Here is a 21,861-nt window from a genome sequence, read left to right on the forward strand (position 1 = left end):
CTCCTCCACCTTCCAGGTTCTGATGTCACCTGTGTCTGCCACTCATGCTTAAACCATTTCTAATGTGGTGACTGCCCCCTCACTGTGATGGAAGGTGAAATTTCTTGCTTTAAAAACAATAAATCCACCCCAATTCTAAGTCTAATCAGACTGATTCGGTCTAGTAAGACGTCATTGTATGGTCGTCCTCTCTAAAAGCAGCTTCGTTCTTCTCCCTTCACTTCTTGTCCACATTAGTCACTTCCTGCTGATTCAAATCCTCCCAGAGACAGCATTGCCTGAAATGCTCTTGGAAAAGTTGCTGAGGTTGCCGAAGCCAAGCCGAACCATGACGTTTGGTTGAACATAAGAGATTTAGAGATTGCAAACGTGTAATTTCAGAGGAGTATTTTGTCAGGGACTGGAGAGACGACTCAGCAGTTAAGAGTACTACTGTTCATGCAGGGACCCAAATTTGGTTTTCAGCATTCAGTTCATGGCTTCACAATGGCACATAACCCCAGCTCAATGTGGACATCCTCTTCCTCCCTCTGCTAGATGCCAGTGGACAGACTCACACAGAGACACATGCATGCATGCGCAGAAAGATGATCAAAAAATAAACCTTTAAAGATAAACACTTTCTCAGTCACTGTGTACTTCATAAAGTAACACTGCATGTTTAATAAGCATTTTCTCAAAGGCTCTTCTATAAATGCCTCAGAAATTGTCCTTTGTATTTTTTTGAAGCAGTCTTGGAAAAATCATACTGTAGATCAGGCTGGCCTTGCCCAAAATCCTCCACCTGCCTCTGTCTCCCCAGGATTGGGATGAGTGGTGTGTGCCACCAGGCCTGGCTGCTGGAGAAGATTTTTCTTGATCTTTTTGCTGTTTAGTCTGTACCCCACCTCTCTGACCCACTGTGTACATGTGAACAATGACTTCAAGAGGACATTTTCCATAGTTTAAGTCCGGTGAAAGTTCTCTGGCTGAATCTTTTGTTTTTTAAGGTCTAGTACATGGCTAAAGTAATCCACAAAATTACTACTGGGATCCTTCCATTCTAATACTCCTATAAAAACACAGCCAAGTGAATATGCCCACTAACGAGTCAGTATTTTAACCATCAGCAAGTGCGAAGTGTTTCTGAAAGGCAGAGCCCTAGACTTAAAGCCAAAAGATCTATATTATTGCTCTGCTTAAGCCAATGCACAATTTTGTAACTTTCTTAAGAACCACAAAATACATAAACTGCCATTTTCTATGAAATGGTGATTATGCTTACTGTATTTTCTTTTTTGGTGTGAGATAATGATTGTTAGTTAATTTTAGTGGTTAACATTTCCCTAAAATTTATATAGATGCCTTTCAGCATCTATATAAATGTGGGTCTATTGATATGGATAAAAAGAAATTTTTCAAATATGTGTGTAACCGCTTTTGAAGGAGGAAGCGGAGCAATCGCTGCATATTTTAGTGAAAAGAACACATCAGGAAGTGCTCAAAAAGCTGTTGGAAATAGGGATAATTTGACAGTTACACTGCTTGAGACGTGTTATCCAGCTAAAGAGATAATAGGACCCAGTTCTGCTAAAATCAGATTAAATTATTCATTCTCTTTATAAAATATTAACTGAAATGAAAATAATATATCAATGTTAAATAAAGGAGTGACTTAATTTCAATAAATATTTTATGCATTAATTTATTTTTAAAGTTTCACAGGTTAAGAAACTAAATTAAGTATTAGAGATTAACTTTGTATCACTTTAAGGCTGTGTTTCAGCTTTAAATTCTACTGTTGTCTTTAAAGCAGGAGGCAGTCTGCTTTCTATCCATCCTTCCTCTGTAACAGGATTCGTTCCGTCTGGTTAACCCTCTAGTTTTCTTCCCTCCCTCCCTCCCTCCCTCTTTCACTTGCTATTTTCTTTCTTCTCCTTGCATTATTCTTTTAAGTCCTTTAACCTATTCAATATTCAGGGCCTTAGTTGTTTCACAATGACTGTTTCTTTTAGACACTTATTCCTTTCCTGTCCATTCTGTAATCCGAGTTCTCTGTCTGTGAAGTGCACCTAAATGAGCTCTATCAGCCTGTAAGATCATCAGTAGTTCCAGAATTATAGGATACTGTATTAGTGTTCTTTGGCTGTGAAGAGATACCATGACCATGGCAACTCTTATTTAAAAAAAGAAAGACAGAAAAGAAAACATTTAACTGGAGTTTGCTACAATTTCAGAGGGCTAGTCCATTATCAGAATAATGTTGAGCATGGTAGCACATAGGCAGACATGGTGCTGGAGAAGGAGCTGAGAGTTTTACATTCAGATCAGCAGACAGCAGGAAGAAAGACACTAGACCTGACTTGAGTATCTGAAACCTCAACCCCCGCCCAGTGATGTAGTTCTTCCACAAGGCCACACCTCCTAATAATGCCACTCCCTGGTGACCAAGCCTTCAAATCTATGAGTCTATGGGGGCCATTATTACTCAAACCACCACATATACATTATGTAATATTGCCTTAATATTTTTCTCTACCTATAATATTCATTTATCTTATTTAGTTTTTGTTTCCAGATGTTTCTTATTCATTAATACTCTCAAACCAAGATTATCGATTATCGGTATGAGCTGTATTTTTCATTTTCACTTCAAATCTTATTTGGTCTAATTTTGAAACATATACTTTGTATCTCTCTACCTCTATTGCCCCCTTTTCTTTATTTCTAATAGAGTCTCATGTAAGCCATGTTGACTTGAACTCACTGTGTAGCCGAGGCTGGCTTTGAACTCTGGAGCCTCCTGTCTGTACGTCCCAAATGCAGGGATTATAGGCGTGTGCCACAATATCCGCTTTATTCTCTTTCTTTCTATGTTTGTGCTACACTGTAGAATTCCTTTCTCAGTAGCATTATTATTATTAGTTCTGCAAATTGGCCCATTATAGTTATACACATCTATAGGCTACCAGATGATATTTCTTTTTCGTTATTTTTATTGAGCTATACATTTTTCTCTTCTCTCCTCCCTCTCTCCTCCCCTTCTATTCTCTTCCATGGCTCCTAGGCTCCCAACTTACTAAGGAGACCAGATAATATTTTAATTCATTATGTGGCATTCAAATCAGGTTAATCAGACCTATCGCTCAAATATTTATGATTTCATTGTACAGAAAATTTTCAATCATTTTTCTCCTAACTTTAAAATATTGCTTTTTAAATACAATCAAAGAAGCATGGGTTTCAAGACATCAAGACACAGACGTTGTTTGAAGTCTTTTTCTGCTGCCATTGACCCCTTATTCCAAAATATTATCACACATCTCCTATGTATACGGTGCCCTGGGACCTGGAGCCAGCGCCCCCCCCCCTGTGAAGACAGGAGACACACAGATTTCTTTCCATCTTTACACAAACGTCGGCTTCAGAAGACAAAGTCACTCAAAAGAACCTGCTTTAAGATGACTTCAGTAAACATGTCCTTTTCTCTCTTCAAGGAAAAACTTAAAAAGCAGGTTGGAAAAGTCTTTACACAGAGGGAAACTTATTAAACGCTTTACAAATATCACACGGCGGGGGATGTGAGGTTGAACTCCCCAGAAGCAAGCAGACAGTGTGAGGGCTCGGGAACTTTAATTAACAGGTTTTTCATCTCCCTCTCTGCCAAGTGAGAAGGCAGGAAGCAACAGATAATTGGTGGTGGAGTTTGGGCCCAGAAAAGACGGCTTTGGCCTAGAAAGTGTATTTCCCCAGGGTAAATGCTTCGGTAACGTCAAGGCTCTCACTGATGTCCACCTCTGTTGGCTCCACATAGTGTGTGACTCTTCCTCCACTGCACTTTACAGTGAGAATTCTCGGTCCAAGAGAGCCGGTCAGGGAGGGGGCATGGGGAGAACAGAGGATCAAGGAAAGTGACCATTTGACCCAGTTACATTGTACACATGCATGAAGAATATCAAAATAAAGCCCAATATTCTATAGAGTTCACATATAATAATAATAATAATAATAATAATAATAATAATAATAAAAGAATTTCCCTCCCTTCATCTCAGGGATGGTTTGATAAATGGAGGACCCCTATCGGTCTCTCTTTAGCTTTGAGACAGGGATCCAGTCATTGGTAATGGGTTTACCCACCTGTTTGGGTTTGGTTTCACTTCCTCTTTTGAGAACGGGTCAGAGTGTTCAATCCAGCAAACAGAGGAATGTCTTCGTAGCCTGAAGGATCTTCAGCTGTGGTGCTCAGTAACTGTTTCACCTGCCTGCTAAGACTCAGAGAGCCCCGTACTGATGAACTAAGGCTGCCAGGTCAATCATCCACTTAGGACTGAAGTCCATGGTGCTCCTTTGTGGCCTACTCTTCTCTTTTCCTTGCAGACTTCTGCAATGTGTGGCGTAGTCAGGGATGCTGCTGAGCTGGACTTCACTGGGCTCTGTCTTTCTATTTCTAAGGAACCGGTTTTAGGTTCTCTGATAAAAGACTGACTACAGCGTTTTCCTTGCTTGGATGCTGTTTGACACTTTACTAAGTCTTTTTATTTTTCTATTTTCACTGATGTTAAAGCTTGTTATTCTAAATGTTGTCCATCTTTTTCATTTTTACATTGGACTTGTTTTTTTTTTTTTTTAACTTTCCTGAGAGAGACCTTTTAAAGATCGAATGGATTAGAATGGGTTTGCCATTCTTTTAAGAATGTTTTGGTAGTATTTTGTCTGTTTATGTGTTTTCAATACATCCTGACTTCAGTTTGTTTTCCCTCTACTCCTCCTGGTACCCATTCCTCTCCCACCTCCCTCTCGCCCAGATCCACTCCTCCATTTTCCATTCAGAAAGAGCAGGCCTCCCAGGGATATCCATTGAACAGCATAAGAAGCTGTAATTAAGACTAGGCGCCTCCCCCTTTCATTAACCCTTATTCATTTATTAAGGCTAGGGTTGTGCCGCAGTGTGCGTGAAGAGGTCAGAAGCTTGTGAGAGTTCTCTTGGTCTGCCCTGTGGCTTTCGGGGAGGAAACACACAAGTCATCCGGCTTGGTGCAAATTCATTCTCACTTCCAATGTGAAAAGAATATCCCAGGCCTGATGCGTCATGCTTGAAAGCAGAGCTTCAGAGGCTGAGGCAGAAGGATCACGAGTTCTAGGCTAGTGTGAGCTATATTGGGAGCTATGCTTCAGAAATAAGCTAACTAACCAAAATGAATTCTGGCCCCCTCATGTTCAAGTAAATACATTGGATGAGATTTATGGTTTGCGGTCTGCAATAAACTGTGAACAAAATGTAAGCGAAACATTATTAGAGTGTACCCATGACGCTGAAATGTTTACAACACAGAACTTTAAAATGTCATACGTAAGGCCCACATGCCATAGTCTAACACTATTGCCTTTCTAGAGTGCTAATATTTGTCAGAATGCCAGAATTTTGATATGTTAATTAGATCTATAATCTGTTTAATTCTCTGCTTCACAGATTTTTATTTTTACCTTCTATTATTTCTTTCCTGTTACTTTCTAGCCTTTTTTGTTAGTTTTGTTTTTGCTTTTATTTAAGCTTTTGGAGTTAGAAATTTAATCACATTTTAACCTTCTTAATAATAACATTATTAAAATAATTTCACAGTTTTCTGATCATTATCTTATATTAAATTGGAACTTCAGAAGTGTCCATTTCCTCTGATCTTACTTTGCCCATAACCTTCAAGAAACTACATCTAGGGGGCTGGAAAGATGGCTCAGAGGTTAAGAACATTGCCTGCTCTTTCAAAGGTCCTGAGTTCAATTCCCAGCAACCACATGATGGCTCACAACCATCTGTAATGGAGTCTGATGCCCTCTGCTGGCCTGCAGGCATACACACAGACAGAATATTGTATACATAATAAATAAGTAAATATTTTTTTAAAAAAAAGAAACTACACCTAGTTAAGTCTTGACATAGTATCAAAATTATTGATGATTGTCCAAAATGGGTGGCAAAATATATTTCCTATTTCCAGCTTCGAATGAATTTCACATACCTCTGTGAAAATAGTGTGTCACCGTGGGTTTGATGTAGAACTTGTGAGGTCACAATTTTTGTTGAGCCAAGTGTTTTGAACATTTGAAAAGTACATAAAACAATATTCCTCGTTTACTTGTAAATATGTTGTTTCCCTTCACGCTGGATGAATGGTTATTTAAAATGCTTAGCTTTCTATTTTATTTTTAAATTAGAATTTTAAACTCTAATGCTGAGAGATATAATCCTTACAAGCAAGGCCCTTCTGATTTTTTTTAAAAAAAATATAAATATATCTCCTGAAACAAAAGTTTGAGCAGGCATTGTTGGCAGCTGTATTGAAAGACTTGCAATAGCTGCCTGTGCTCTGGGTATGTAAACAAAGCTGTGGATGCAGCCCCAGTGAAGAGCGCACGGCCGCCCTTCAGGCCTGGATTCCCCGTGTGATAGTCCTGTTTGCTAACACGCTGCTCCTTCTCTCCAGAAGGATTCCTTTCCCCTGCATCTCAGTTAGTCCTCAACCTCCTCCCAGCTCTAGCCTTTCCCAGGACGAGGTCTTGTGTCACATTCTCTTTGGAACCAAGTCACTATAAAATTCAGAATCTTTCTTCCTATTCCTTTGTTCGCCCATCGAAATCTCTAATTAAACTATCTCCTCCCTGATGGAGGAAGGTCATTGGCTAATAAAGGAACTGCCTTGGCCCATTTTATTGGTTAGAAGATAGGTGGGAGGAGTAAACAGAACAGAACGCTGGGAGGAAGAGGAAGTGAGCTCAGACTCCACAGCTCTTCTCTCGGGAGCAGACACCTCAGAGAGACGCCATGCTCCTGGCTCCCGGGCAGACACACGCCATGAAGCTCCGACCCAGGATGGACTAGGCTAGAATCTTCCCGGTAAGACTGGTTCTCACAGATTATTAGGGATGGGTTGATCGGGATATCAGAATTAGCCAGTAAGGGCTAGAGCTAATGGGCCAAGCAGAATGGGCCAAGCAGTGTTTAAATGAATACAGTTTGTGTGTTGTTATTTCGGGCATAAGCTAGCAGGCGGCTGGGGTGTTGGGGATGCAGCCCCGCCGCTCCTTCTTACTACACCTCCCGGTGGGTGAAAAATCCTGTGAGCCGAGACGATTATTTAAAATTTCTAAGTTTATATTTTGTTTTGAGCACAGCTGCTGACAATGTGCTCTCGAGCATTTGTTCTCGGGCTATATTTGTGCTGTTAAAAATTCAGAAGAGTCTTGATTATGTGGATTATATTTATCAGCATTAGAAATGTAAGATTCTCACTTAAAAATAAACTTACATTCATGCTTCGGCATTTTATACATACCGTATCCCTTCTGCTGGCTAATCCCAAAGTAGAACAGTGAACCAAATAGGAGTTGGATGAGTTCATGAATTAATAGAGAAACAGGTAGATTAATAACAGGTTTCATGTGGCATGAAATGTTCCTTCAATTAAAAAGAAAGGTAAAACAGCAATAGAAATTAAAATGAATCTAGTTTACAATTAACATCTGCTGTAGGAAATCTTACAGCTTGTGGTTACCCACCCACTGGGGCATGGCCTCTTATGCTCTATAAGCCGATGTAGAACATGGGTCCACTCTCTTTCCAGCTGCTGGATTCGGCTTCTGTTTTCCGTTTAAGCAGAGGATTCTGATTTGTGAATCTATCCCTAAATACATAACCGGCTATTTCTCAATTCTGAGCTAGTGTGGGATTTCTTATAAGCGTCCTTCTTCATTTGGCGCCCATGTGGAATTGGACTCCAGGCCTCCTGGGTGGACGGCCTAATGGCTTAGCCAGTTCACGGCCCAGACAGTCTCGGGACCCTGCCTGCTTGGCTTGCTTTTACCTAAGCAGTACTTTTGCCTTGTACAGTTTTGTCATTACACATCACAACTGTCTATATCAACAAAGGAAACGGGAACCGGAAACTCTATGCAGTGAGATTTGTTATGCTACCATGTATGCGTGAGCAAGCTGATGATACACAACTGTTGGCGAACAATATACCACATTTTAAAGCCTTTCTAAAGCCTACATAGTCTATTAGAATTTTGTAATTTCCATGTTTGTCTTTCTTCCTACAAGGTCATCAGTCACCTCTTCAAACCTAAGACTCTGCAGCTGAGTGGTGCATCTGCTTACGGTTTCCTTTATCTCCCTGGTTGTTAGGCTACCGTCATATTTAGCATTCTTTGTTACCAGTATCTGAATGGTATGAGCTCATGAAACTATTTAGTCCTGGAGGGTTTGGACTGCGCCTCATATCCATAGCATATAACAAAGTGTTTAATGCTTGATAAAAATCCCATAAGTGAATATACGGAAGTGAATAAGTAACAAGTAGCGCTGATGCTTCCTCAACTCGTTTTCATTAAATCTTCTAGCCAAAACTCAAGTGATGGGAGAGATCAAGCTAGCCCTGAAAAAGGAAATGAAAACAGACGGCGAACAACTAATAGTTGAAATTCTCCAGTGCAGAAATATTACCTACAAATTTAAGTCTCCGGATCACTTACCAGGTACCTAGTTCCATGATGATAAACAAGATATCTACTAGTTGACTAGGACCATGTCTTAAATATTCTAAGAAATTCTACCGAAATTTTTGTTTTGTTTTGTTTTTCGAGACAGGGTTTCTCTGTAGCTTTGGAGCCTGTCCTGGAACTAGCTCTTGTAGACCAGGCTGGTCTCGAACTCACAGAGATCCGCCTGCCTCTGCCTCCCGAGTGCTGGGATTAAAGGCGTGCGCCACCACCGCCCGGCCCTTCTACCGAAATTTTTATGTGTGCATGAAATACATTAGAAAAACTATGAAACAAGAACATGCTTTACTTCTCACTTAAAGGATAAAATCATTTTCCTAGCCTTCAGCTAGAAAATTTTCCAGCATATAAATTAGAGATTTATAAATTTATAACTTTTAATTTATATAATTTGTAATTTCCTAGTCTTCAGCTAGATTTTTAAATATATAAATTGGAGAGATACATTTAATAAACAACAGGAAAACTAACTTAAATTTCTAAGAAAGCTGTATACTTAAAATCACTTTATGCTTTCTGCAACAAACTGTGTAGAATTTCCTGTGCTTGTGTTCATCACTGTACAACAGGAAGCACTATGAGTGGATAATGGACACTCACCGGGATTACTTCCTATTTTCAGATTTATATGTGAAAATATATGTGATAAACATCTCTACTCAAAAGAAGGTTATCAAGAAGAAGACAAGGGTATGCAGGCATGACCGAGAGCCTTCCTTCAACGAAACCTTCAGGTTCAGCCTGAGTCCTGCGGGTCATTCTCTTCAGGTAACTGTGTCCTATAACAGTGACCAACTTTCTCATTCACATTATATGTGTTGCTCATCCAATTATTCAGTGTTTAAATATTGATCATATACTATATAATAGTTAATCACTAAGTATCACCGCAGGACCCCTTTGAACCCTCTCAGTCTGTTCAGTCCATCCCATCACCAGCCAATCCTTCGGTCTCTACTAATTTAGGTGGACTGCTCTTGCTCCCACGCTCACACTCACTCTTGGCTCCTTTCTTTGGTGTCTGCAGAATTTTGGTAGCTCACCTGGTCTGTTTCTGTCTGATGTCTCACCTTTTCATTTCAGCACCCTGCTGTCAGAGTTTTCTTTATTGAACTGAGTTTGCTTTCCATTACAGCTATCCAGGAAAGCGTCATTTTTCTTGCATTACTCCGAGTCCTTCACCATGAGCTTTGGTTACGTTGCTTTGGGCTTGGGTCTTCATCGCTTTCCCACGCAGTCAGTACTCCAGACACTTTTGAGTCTTTTTAAGTTAAGCCTTGAGTTCCTGGCTCATATTTTCCTCTCCTTCAAAGCTTCCTTCTTATGTATCACCATCTCCCATCTTTCAGTAGACTTTTTGACTGAGAACCCTAAGTATACTTCAGAACACATTCACAAATTATTTTACTTTTTATGGAACTCAACAAAATCTCTCCTATACAATAACGTATGTGCTCACCTGCCGCTTCTTCTCTATGGTAAGGCCTAATTTTCAGTATCTTTTCCCCTGCCATCTAGCAGAATTATTTTCACATAGCATGCCTTCAGTAGACAAGGGAAGGGGGAGAAATGTGGATAGAGGGGAAGAGATGCAGCTATATGACGCCATTTCATGAGGGAGAAAACATAAGTAGCAAAGACAAGTTCAGGGCTGCAAGGATAACTTGGTGGTCCAAAGTACATACTGCTCTTCCAGAGGAGCCAAGTTCACCATCAGGGCCCATGTCATCTGGTTCTCAACCCCCTCTACCTTCAGCTTCAGGAGCTCTGACACTCTCTTCTGGACTCGCCAGACGTACATACATGCAAATTAAAGTTTTAGCAATATATATAAATCATCATATATATGCATATGTACAAACATTTACATTTATATATGCATATATATTTGAAAAACAAAGTTAAGCCTCACTGACAGAGTTAGCTAAAATGAAGGTAGGAAGGAATAAAATATTAAGGACAAAACTCTAAAGCATCTGAAAACACAGGTGTCATCCAGAAATTAAGAAAAGGGAGTTTTCAGAAAAAAAGCATAATGAGTTTTTATGAAACTGACTTAATATGATCGCAGGGACTCTACTGATTAAAAAATTATGAGAAACACCCAAATCAAAAAGCAGAAGTTATAGTTATATCTGAAATTCCAGATTTTAAATACCAAATTTTGCGTCAGTTTAAGCATATCTGATTAGAATCAGCTTTCCCAGTATATGGTCATAGTTGCCTATCCTTCACAGAAATGTTAATCTGGACTAATTTACAGATATTTTAATACTATTTCTTCTTTCTTTCAAATATTTACACTATATCCTCATGTCTCTCTTTCTTCCTTGTTATTCTTTGATGAAAAAAAGTCTTGAAAAGTTGAAAAACGTACGTGTGTGTGTTTCCATATATGCACGTAAAATTCTCACTTTGCTCTCTAGATTTTGCTTTTCTCCAATGGAGGGAAGTTCATGAAGAAGACTTTGATTGGAGAGGCCTGTATCTGGCTTGACAAAGTGGATCTGAGGAAGAGAATAGTGAACTGGCACAAACTGTTAGCCACGCCTACTCAAACACACTGAAGCTGTGTCCGCTCAGGGTGTGGAAGCCGAGCTCCGTAGCCTCAGAGGGAGACTGGAGTTGAACACTTCTGTGCTGATCCATGTTTTCAGGGGCAAACATGGGGTAGGAAACAAGAAGCCAACACACCGCGTTGTTGTGGAATACAACATGCCTCCTAAAGTTCACGTGTTGGAGGCAAACCGATGAAAACAGGCCCGAGACCCTGGATTTCTCAAAGCTGTGAAGAGAAGCTGTGGAAGGAGATTTGACTTTTTGATGTGGCAGTCTTGGAGCAGCCTGGGCTGAAGCTAATGAAGAGTCACAGAGGTTTTTCTATGGCGGTCAAAGGTAAAGTGAAAGCAATTGTTTGTGCACACAGAAACCTTGTTCCAAAGGACGGGTCAACTGAAGCTCGGTTTTGAAAAGTACAAAACTCTTTGTCTTATATTCTCATAAAACTTCCTGCTTTGGAATTCTGACCTAAGATGCATCTATGAGTTGTCTACAGGACCAGAAGGTGACTGTGTGGATGGGGAAAACGAGGCAGGAGTTGTGAACAATGGATTTGAGACTGGACCGTGCATGTTTTCCCTATGTCTCCATTAGGAAGCTATACGGCGCTAGGTCTGGATTCTGTCCGGCAAAAGCACATCTTTGGTGTAAGTTAAAATAGTGAAGAGTGAAGATAATCGTAGGTTAAAATTAAACTGTATTTACCTAGAAATAAAACAAAAAAACTAGTGACTGGATATTAAAAGAGAATGCTGACCTGCAAAACATGTACCTTGTTTGAAACCGTTACAGTCTCCATAACGTTCCACTAAGTCAGGGCACTTTCAGCACATCAAGGCCTCTAGATTAATTGGTGTGTTCTATGAGGAGGTTTGCTCATTCATGAGGAGCTGCCCTACATGCGTCATTCTATGTATTTCCTTCCTCTTGCATAATGTATTGTCAGAGACATCAAATTATTGTTCTGGCAAAAAAAATCATATTTATCATATGACATTGATTAAACTGTTGTCACTTTCTAATTTTTCTGTGGTTTTTCTCTATACTCAATATCAATATAATGAACACCCTGACAACACCCTCAAATCCTTTCTCCTGTTCTGCTTTCTTGTTGGTGATAATACCATCGTTAGAAAGCTAATGTTGGGAAAGGCTGGAGGGAAAAAAAAATCAATGTTGGAAATTAAAATACATTTGATCTATTTTAATAATATAGAACCAAACAACCAATGTGTGCATCGCCAAAACGAAGCACTCTCTCCCTATCCACCACCAGTGTCAATAAATAAAAAGTAGCACGGAGCCGCGGGACATGCGCTCAGCTCAGCCAAGGCCGAAGTCCTGGCGTCTGGTCCTGATTCTGCTACTGACCTTGCACGTTACCACTTCTCAAATGCAGATTAAATTCTCTTCCCGCTAAATAATGGTGTTTTACAATCCCTCCTAACAGGATGCCAGGATGCTCAAATAAAGAGGTCTTGGAACTAGGAAAGCACACTCCCAAATACAAATTGAAAGATAATTATTGTATAGCTTTTTAATTCACAAATTTTATACGTGAGAAACAACTTCCGACCAAGGATAAGCATGAATAAAAACAGTAAATTGTTCCAAGACTCATTTTATTCAATTTCCACTTAAATAGACTTCCATTTAACCTGAAAAAGATAGAATGTTAAATAAAAGTTATTTGTCATACAAAATTCTCTGAAGCCACAGCTCTTATTCCACTACCACATTCTACCCAAAATAAACAGAATTGTTTTTCAGAGTACTTGAACTAAAAATTGTTAGCTTATTTAAGATGAGATTTTATTGGGATTGTAGGAAATCATCTCAAAAATATTGGCTGGATATTGAATTTTCTCATTTTTGGAAAAAAAAACATTAAATTTGAAAGTAATGCAAGACCCTAGAAGTAAACATTTCTAGTATATGCCAAATTGTGTATCTTATACTCACTAAAAAAAATACAAGTTCACTTTTTTCGTCCTAAAATACCAACATTCTCTTTCCCCTATTTTTTCTCTTCTCCCCTCCCAATGCAATACCATTTTCCACTGATAGTCTTCTAAGTGAACATGGGGGATGCAAATTTTCGAAGATAGGATATTGCTAACATTTATTTTTCGAGACTACTAGATATATTGGTGGTTGTCATGAATATTTCCAGCAGACACTTGTACTGAAAACCTGTAACCAGTCACAACTGGGGAGGAAAGGAGTCTAAGAGGATGTGGGACATCAAAAGCTCTTCACAGGCAACTCGGGTCCATCTCTTAGCCTGCTCTACAGTCTCTGGTACTCCGAGGGTTTGGTGGAAGGTTGTACAGTCAGGTAGCTTACTCTGTTCTTGTCACAACTTACACACTCAGAAGGCCCACCAGAACAAAATCAACAGGAGTAGCTCTTACACCTGAAATAATGGAAGCCCTTCTAGGGCAGCTGCCCCTCCATTCCAAGGGAGTAGCAATAGGGCAAGAGCAATGAGATCAATCGAGAGTCAACGACAGGACTTCTTTTATCATGCACCAGCATTCCCCTTGAAAAAGGTCCTGCCAGTGTGCAGCTGACCAGGCTCCTAGGTTGTAACTGGACTTGTTCTATGCAACACCAATTCCTACGGGAATGCACTTGGAGGGATGCCACTGGCCCTTCTCACCACGGAACTCTTTCTTTTTTAATTGCAAATGGGGCTCTTAGTGGTTTTTTTTACTTTTTTTGGTCAATAACACAACACATGATTTTCCATTTTTTTATTTTATGTTTTACTACTAGAATTAGCTTTTCTATCTTAAGAGTAACAAAGTTTATAATCTCTAATCACTAGGCTATCAAACTTCTTACAGCACTTACGCCTTGAGAAGCATTTTGTTTTCCCTACTAGTCCACGGAAGTCGCTTGCTGGTTTAAAGATGAGTAGTAAGGAATCTTTCAACCGGAGAAGAAAAAGCACAGAGTGAATTTTTATAAAAACAGGGAATTATAGAATCATTGCTACAGATGATCACGTGACACTTGTAGCAAGGTGTTGGTGTTTTCTCTGGTTTTACTTAATATTAAGAAAAATTTTGGTGATTCTGAACTTGTTTGATTAGCATTTCTGTTTCAAAGAACAATACTCAACATTAAGAGATAGCACTTGCCCTTGATCCTTAATACTGTCCATATTTTAGTAATTAATGAGAGTTAAATATACATCCTCTGCATATCTATGAGGTTGATTTGGGGAATCACACACACTTGCATAATTGTATCCTGGGAAAATTATAGCTGGTAACCAGCTGCTATTGATTCTCATTATAGAATGGCTGTTATGATGTTGGTGGTAGCCATAGTAACAATAGTGGTGGCAGTGATGTGAAGTAAAGTAAATGATTTGTTACTATATTGTGCCCAATTTATGAGAAATGATTTAACCAATGCTTCGTTTCATTAAAATACCATAAAGATGTCTATAGTATTTTTTTACTTTATTATTTAAATCATAACTAACAATATTTTTTAAAACTTATTTTAATTGCTATAATGTCAAATAGTCCAAAATTAGCCGACTACAGCAAAATGTGTTTATAAATATATGTATGACAGGAGAGACTTTCCCTCCTTTTGAGTTTGAAATGAAAGTGAACGCTCGATAACTCATCAGGAGCTTTTCCCTGAGTAGCTGTTGGCCTCTAGTGTAACAAGAATGAATGAGTGAAGCTGACAGTCTCATGGAATATGACATATCTATGCTTTCTGTATGTCTCGTGTAGCTGTTGTTAAAGATGCACAGTCAACAAAAATCGATTAATCAAGTTCTTTATCCGATAGGAAGCCTGAGAGCATTTTCTGAATCTGTTACCCTGTACATAGCTAGACCTCTGATAACAGCTGTTGAACTAACCCCATCCTCTGGACGTCAGCATGTGATTGTGATTCTCATTCAACTGTGTCTGTGTTCAGTGATGTGCTCCGGTGCTCCCGTACTGACCAATGTGTGTGCTAATATCTTACCAACACGTCTCTTTCAAAGGGTGTTTCTTGTCTAAGTTTAAAACCTAATAAAATTTGTTTCCAATAAAACATGAAGTACTTGGAGATGTGTCCCATTTCTGACCATGTGTTGCATGCTTTCTTGGTGATTTGCAAATCTTTTTATTATTTCTTTGTCTACCTAACACTCTGAAAAAAAATTTTAATGAACAAATGCAAATTCTTGGGCTATTGATTGTATAAACTGACCTGAAAATACATGAGAATTGTGTAGAACAAAATGCTTGTAAATCTGTCTTGAGTTTCACTCTATGTAAAAACATGGATTGGTTTTGTGACCGTACACAAGTTGTATCTTGATAACTTATGAAAACTGTGCTGTATAAAGGCTGTTGTATCAGCCTTATTAATAAATATTAAAACTATCAGTTTAACTTCTTGCGTTTATCAACAAGTGTTCCAGTCCAGGCAAGAATATATTTATACATTGTCATGTGGAGGAAAAGCTTAGAACCTACTACCTTATGAAAACCAAAACGAGTAAACAAGAGAAAAGACAGTGGATATAGACACTAGCTTTTGAATAAAGAGGATTTAAAAAAAGGAAACAAAGGATTCCTTTTGACGCTTATTATTTCATTGGTGAAATAGGTATGAAGTCACCTGCTCAGAAAGCAGTGGCAGCTGATACAGGTTATCTCTCAGGAGACGGACTTAAAATAGTTCTCAAGGAAAGTGGGAGAACAGAGAGACTGAAGGATAAAGAAGCGGGAACATTCCTCAGCCTGAACACGGAGTTTACATGTGCAAGCAGACAAAGGAAATGATAAACTCTAATTATGGCAGGCCTTATCAGATCCATTAAACAGCAGCAGTAACAGGTGTGCATGCGTACAGCATGCATAATGGGATGATGTATAACTGATGAGCATACATTAAAAAAGACAAGTAGGGAAACTGAGGAAAATGAACTGGGGATAAAATCATTACAAAATTAAAGGAGGGAGTAGACTCTGCCAAATTTGGAAATCTTCCCGTGTCCCTGCAGCAAACCCAGCTCAGACATCGACTAGAGTTTGCCCACTGAGCTGAGAGGAAGAATCGCAGCTGGCGGGACAGTGAGAGCAGTGAAGGCCACAGATATCCAAACTAATCGCTCAAGAAAATTTAATAGTGATAGAAGCTGGAAAGAGAGGTCCATGAGGGTTTAGAACCTGATTAAATAAACTCCAAAATCTCTGGTCTGGTGGAATAATTATATGACAGTAAAGTAACCAAAATGTCTCAGCAGGGTCTATATTTGGTCTTATTCCATCAATCAATGAAAATTGTTGCAAATAAAATATGTGCAGAAACTTAAGTTCCATCTTCTTCTGCCACTACTGCCATTTATGATTTAGGGCCTGGCAGATTAAGGAGTCAAACAACAGAGCTGTCTGGACCTCTTCAGGAACCCCTGCTGAACCGTTCTCTACCTTGATCTCAGCAGAGCTAGCAGTGTTCTGTACATTGGATCTGAGCCAGTGTCTACATTATCTGTGTGCTTCAACAAGACCCTCAACAGCTCCACCAGGAACTGTCCTTCCTTCCCTGAGACAGGGCTTGGAAAATGTATCAATTTATCTTATTTGTCAGTAAATAGCTCAAGTAGTTCTAAACAATAGACCCCTGAAACCTTGACTGAAGCTGTAGGTCTCTGAAGTGTGTGTGTTTGAAACTGCACAAAACTACTAAGGAGTTGAATGATTTGTGATCCACTTCAGTAAATGTCGTTGAGAATCAAAAATAAATCAACACAATAATCTCTGACATGTATAGGCAGTCTGAATCAATTTAGAATACTCGGTAGTGAATAGTTAAAAGCTACTTGTTGCGGGTTATTCATTTCCACTGTGTGAAGATGTTTTTCTCTGTGATTGGTTTAACAGAGATAAATGGCCATTAGCTAGGCAGGAAGAGGTGAGGCAGGACTTCTGTGGACAGAGAGAAATCAGAGAGGAAGAAAATTAAGTCACCAGCCACATGGAGAGGAAGCAGGATGAACAGTGCAGAATAAAGGTAACCAAGCCAATTAAGAGAACATAGATAAAAAAAAAATATGGGTTAGTTTATTATAAGAACTAGTTAGTAACAAGCCTAAGCTAAGGCTAAGCTTTCATAATAAATAAGTCTCTTTGTCATTTTTTTTGAAAGTTGGTGGTCCAAAGAAAAGTTCATTTGTAGCTAATTACAGGAGAATCCATGAGTGAATATCACCATTAATTCTATATAAATGTATATATTCTGATCCAAATTTTGAATGTGCATTTGCAAATCTCATGCCTGCATAGCATTTTCCTAAAGCTTCACTGGTGACCTCTAGTAATAATACTGGTCTCAGGACTCTTCTAGTGGCTGCCCCATCTCCACCAGGAGCTGACAACAATTCACTATGAAGGTCTGCTGAGTACTGAACTCTCCAGGACTTTTCCTAAAGCTGACTTCCCTGGTAGGACTGTTGATAAGTCATAACAGCCATATACCTGAGCCCTTTTCCCTCTGTTCTACAGTTGACCTACTAAGACCAGCATTTACCCTTAGGTAAATACGAATGCATGATAAATTAGGTCACATATACTGATGTAGGATTCCCTCTGTATGCTGTGAATATGTTCTATTACCATTGGTTATAAAGAAGCTGCCTTGGGCCTATTGCAGTGCAGAACAGAGCAAGATGGGAATTCCAAGCAGAGATAGAGGAGAAAAGAAGGCAGAGTCAGAGAGAGAGATGCCAGGTAGCCACCAAAGGAAACGTGTAGCCCGTGATAAAATATAAAATAATGGAAAATGGTTAATTTAAGTTATAAGAGCTAGCTAGCAATACACTTAAGTGATTGGCCAAGCGTGTTGTAATTAATACAGTTTCTGTGTGATTATTTCGGGTCTGGTGGCCAGGAATGAACAAGCAGCCTCTGACTACAATATACATGGAAAAAAATTCACCAGATCAGGAGGAATAAGATCAAAAATGTACACCTACTTTTAGCTTTAGAGAACCCTCTAGTGATGGGCACACTTAACTGCCAAGTTGATCGGATCTAGAATCACATGGGAAGGAGCTCTCCAGGTATGCTTGCTGGAGATGGTCGCGATTGCATTGATTCATGTTGAAAGACCCATATGAATTCTGAGCAGGGCCGTTCTATGTGCAGGGATCCTGAACCATGCAGAATGCTGACATTGATCTGAGCTCTAGCATGCATTCGTGGTTCTCTGCGTCTTGAGACGGGATGCAATGTGACACCAGTGTCTGATCATGCCACCAGGCCTCCCCTGATCCTGTCGTGTCTTCCTCGCCGTGATAGAATACAGCCCTCTTGAACTGTAAGCCAAAATAAACTCTCCCTTAAGTTTTCTTTTATGAGGATGCTTGGTCACAGAAGCGAGAAGACACCTTCATACTGACTTCCGCAGTGGCTGCAGCATTTTACAATGCCCAGCGATGAGCAGTTTGTTCCTTCCCTACCATCCTCCCCAGCCTTTGCTGTAATTTTCCTTCTTGATGACAGCCACCCTGACTGGGATCATATGGAAGGATTCCCAATGCAGTTTTGTCATCAAGGAAAGGGAAGAATTTCTAAAAGCATAAAGAGGTGAGGGATGGGTTATATCACAAGTAATTAGAGAAACAAATGATGATTATAGATGTCCCCCAGCAAAGTCTCTAAGAAACGAGACATCAGGGATCTCAGAGAAGTAAAGTGTTTCCAACAGTCCAGTGAAGCGGACTTCGTGGCATTGACCGAGATCTTGGGGTTTCATCAAAGAGGATTCCACAGCTGCCATCCTGGAAGGGTCCAGAACTTTCTACTCGGCTTTTTCCCCCTTGCTTTTATTTTTGTTTTCTTTTTTTTGTTTGTTTGTTTGTTTATTTTTTTTTTTTAGATGTGGCGGACAATGAAGGCTGATGAGAAGCCAAGGACAATGGCACTAGGTTTCTATCCTAATACATGAACTGGTTTTGTTTTCTTTTTTAAACTCACTTATCTATTTTACATCCCAGTTGCAGTTTCTCCCCCACCATCTCTCTTTCAGAAAAGGCAGGTCTCTCATGAGTATCAACAAAACAAGGCATATCAAGTTACAGGAAGACTAAGCACCTCCCCATCTTTAAAGACTGGGCAAGGTACACCAGTATGAGGAGGAGTAGGGTCCCAAAAACCAGTAAACAAGTCAGGGAAAAAAAACCCAGTTCTCACTATTAGGAGACCTACAAGACAACCAAGCTACAGAACTGTAACATATATGTAAAGTGCCCAGGTCAGTCCCATGGAGGCTGCCTAATTGTTGTTTCAGTCTCTGTGAGCCCTATGAGTTTAGGTAGTTGATTCTATGAGTTTCTAGATCTGGTCTAGCCTCTGGTAAAGCTGAAGTCTTTTGAAGTTGTAGACCAGACTATCGAGGCCAGGAAAGGCGGTGCAGTCTGAGGTTATGGGGCAGGCTGAAAGGGGTTAAGAAGCTGTAGACCAGGGTATTCTATTCTGCTTTTAATGGAGTTCTATTGCTCTAAACAGGCCTGACGAGGGCTGTTCCTAGAACATCTGCTCTTCCCCTGCAGGCGGCCAGGGCTCATCTATAAACTTGCAGAGGTGTCCTGTGAGGGCACTCATATTTGACTTTGGCCCTTTTTACTTCTCCTCAATTCATTAGCCCTATCTCTACAAGTAATCAATTCAGCGAGGTGGTAAAGTCATCTCTGCTGTTTTACACTCTTCACCCTGTGTCTTTCAAACGCTTTACTAAGAACGCCACAGGAATGCTCTTTGCCATGAAGACTGTTCTAAAGTGTCCACTCCCGACTTCTCAGGAGTTGCCCTGGGTTCTCAGGCGGGTACCTTTCTTGCCTCACATTCCCCAGGGTAAATAGCGAGCGATCCAGCCCCTGAACACCACTTTGCCACCTACTCCTTCTTTGTCCTCCCACACCGCTCTGACAGCGTGAGGTGCAAGCGATGACCAGGTAGGCTGCTTCTGGAGGATAAAGCCGCAGGAAGTACACACGGCGGGCGCAGGGGAGGTGTTAAGGTAGACAGTTGGGAGATTGAGAGGGGAACTGGAAAGGAAGCCCCAGGCCACAGAAATGGTGCCCAGCTCACTAGAAGCGCAGAGACACCGATCTGTTGCAGGTGATCGCTGTTCTCTTCGGCCCCTTGCTGATGGCAGGTGTACAACACCGGGTGGAGCTTTCCTTAGTCACAGCAATATCTGCTCCACCACAGGCCCACGGAGAGACATGGATGGTTCTCCTGCACCGTCAGCACATCAGGCTCTGTGCAAATCCTAACGTCAAACAGAAAAATGTGTACTAGAGAAATAAATTGGAATTAGAATTTAAGACATGTGGAGTCGGGTTTGGAATTTGGGAGAAGTGTTTTTCTAGTCCACCGCATTCTGCATAGTATTGAGCACTGTTGATGGTTGCTCTTCCTAAGCATTATTTTAGTTTACTCTAAGAATCTATTCCTTGGATTAAATGAAATGCTGTATGTTTAAAGTTGGCCCTTTAAAATTTTTATTCAAAGAAATCACTAAAAATCATTGATAGGATGCATAAAACACAATACTGTCCCAGAGCTGGTTAGCTCCCATGTAAACAAGCAGAGACCCTTTGAACAACATTATTGAGGTCAGCTCGATATTCTTTTAATGTGTAAAATAAATAAATAAATAAGTAGCTTAGCCTGCTGCAGCAGGCTTTGGCTTCCTGGCTTTAATGGCATCCTTTAATGATGGCGCAGCCCACTTTCAGCTGTGCTCCAAAGGCCTCCTTAGTACAGACTTCAAAGGAACACCCAGAGCTGCTGCCTCTGCAGTTGTTCAGGGTCCTCAGGAAGTGGAATGCAAAAGTGTGTCTCCTCCCAAGGAAGAATAAAGGCTGAGACCCAGATCCATTTAGATAAGCAATCGAGATCAAAATCACTTTGTTTACACAGGTGCGCTACCTGAAACACGGCTGGCCTGATTTTCTCGCTATTGATCTGTCTCGTGTATTCTGTCCAGTTCCTCTTTCCTGCTTGAACAGAGTTCTTTGTTCTTCAATCTTTGTTCTTTCATCGTTGTTGTCAACAACTGTCGGGTGTCACATTTGTGGGCACGTTGCTTTCGGTATGTTAAACATTACCCAATTCTGGGTAGCATTTGCAATTGCCTGGTCCCAAGATAGTTAGGACTAAGAGCCAAATAGACATTAAAGCTGAAAGTTCAAAATCATAGCAGGTGGAAACACATTTTCAGGAATGGTACAGCCAAACTTTGAGGTCTTGGGTCAGAAGATAAAGGAGCAGGGGAGGAGCTTGTAGATATTGTTTTGCTGTTTATCTGCCATGAATTTTAACCTGACCTGAATGTAAGGGTGATCCTCAGGAGGTAGAACAGTCTTAAGGTTACAGTCACTAAACTCTTGGGTTTTCAGCATGAGTACTCTTTGTTTAGTTCAGGAACATTATAACACATGCACCCCAAAACCCAAGGTCATTATTTCTCAGTTGTGTTTTAGGAGCTGGGAACTCTAACCAACCTGTGGGTACCTTCTCTCCACAGTTGTTTGGCCTCTCTGTTAGTAAGAAAAATGGTGTGTCTGGTGTTTTATTTTTCCTTTATGTCCAGACTCAATAAAAAAAAATAGTTAAAGAAAGGTATATTTTCAATAATTTGAATAAAAATGCAATTATTCTAACCATCTTTTGGTAAGTATTCCAAATTATTTCATTCAATAATCTCTCTCCAGAAACTTGGTATCTTGTTTCC

General features: G+C 40.0%; 1 protein-coding gene across 1 annotated transcript in view; it reads left to right on the forward strand.

The window, feature by feature from the left end:
• Positions 1-15,507, forward strand: part of LOC121434751 (protein piccolo-like) — a 298,146-nt gene extending 282,639 nt beyond the window's left edge. Inside the window, exons 23-25 of the mRNA XM_041633705.1 lie at positions 8,380-8,514; positions 9,161-9,306; positions 10,965-15,507. Coding sequence (XP_041489639.1) covers positions 8,380-8,514; positions 9,161-9,306; positions 10,965-11,105 — 422 coding nt within the window. The 3' untranslated portion in view covers positions 11,106-15,507. The remainder of the gene's footprint in view (positions 1-8,379; positions 8,515-9,160; positions 9,307-10,964) is intronic.
• The last annotated feature ends 6,354 nt before the right edge of the window (positions 15,508-21,861 follow it).

Source organism: Microtus oregoni, unplaced genomic scaffold (genome assembly GCF_018167655.1).
Source record: "Microtus oregoni isolate MIOR12 unplaced genomic scaffold, Mior012 000044F_ref0000062, whole genome shotgun sequence".
NCBI lineage: Eukaryota > Metazoa > Chordata > Mammalia > Rodentia > Cricetidae > Microtus > Microtus oregoni.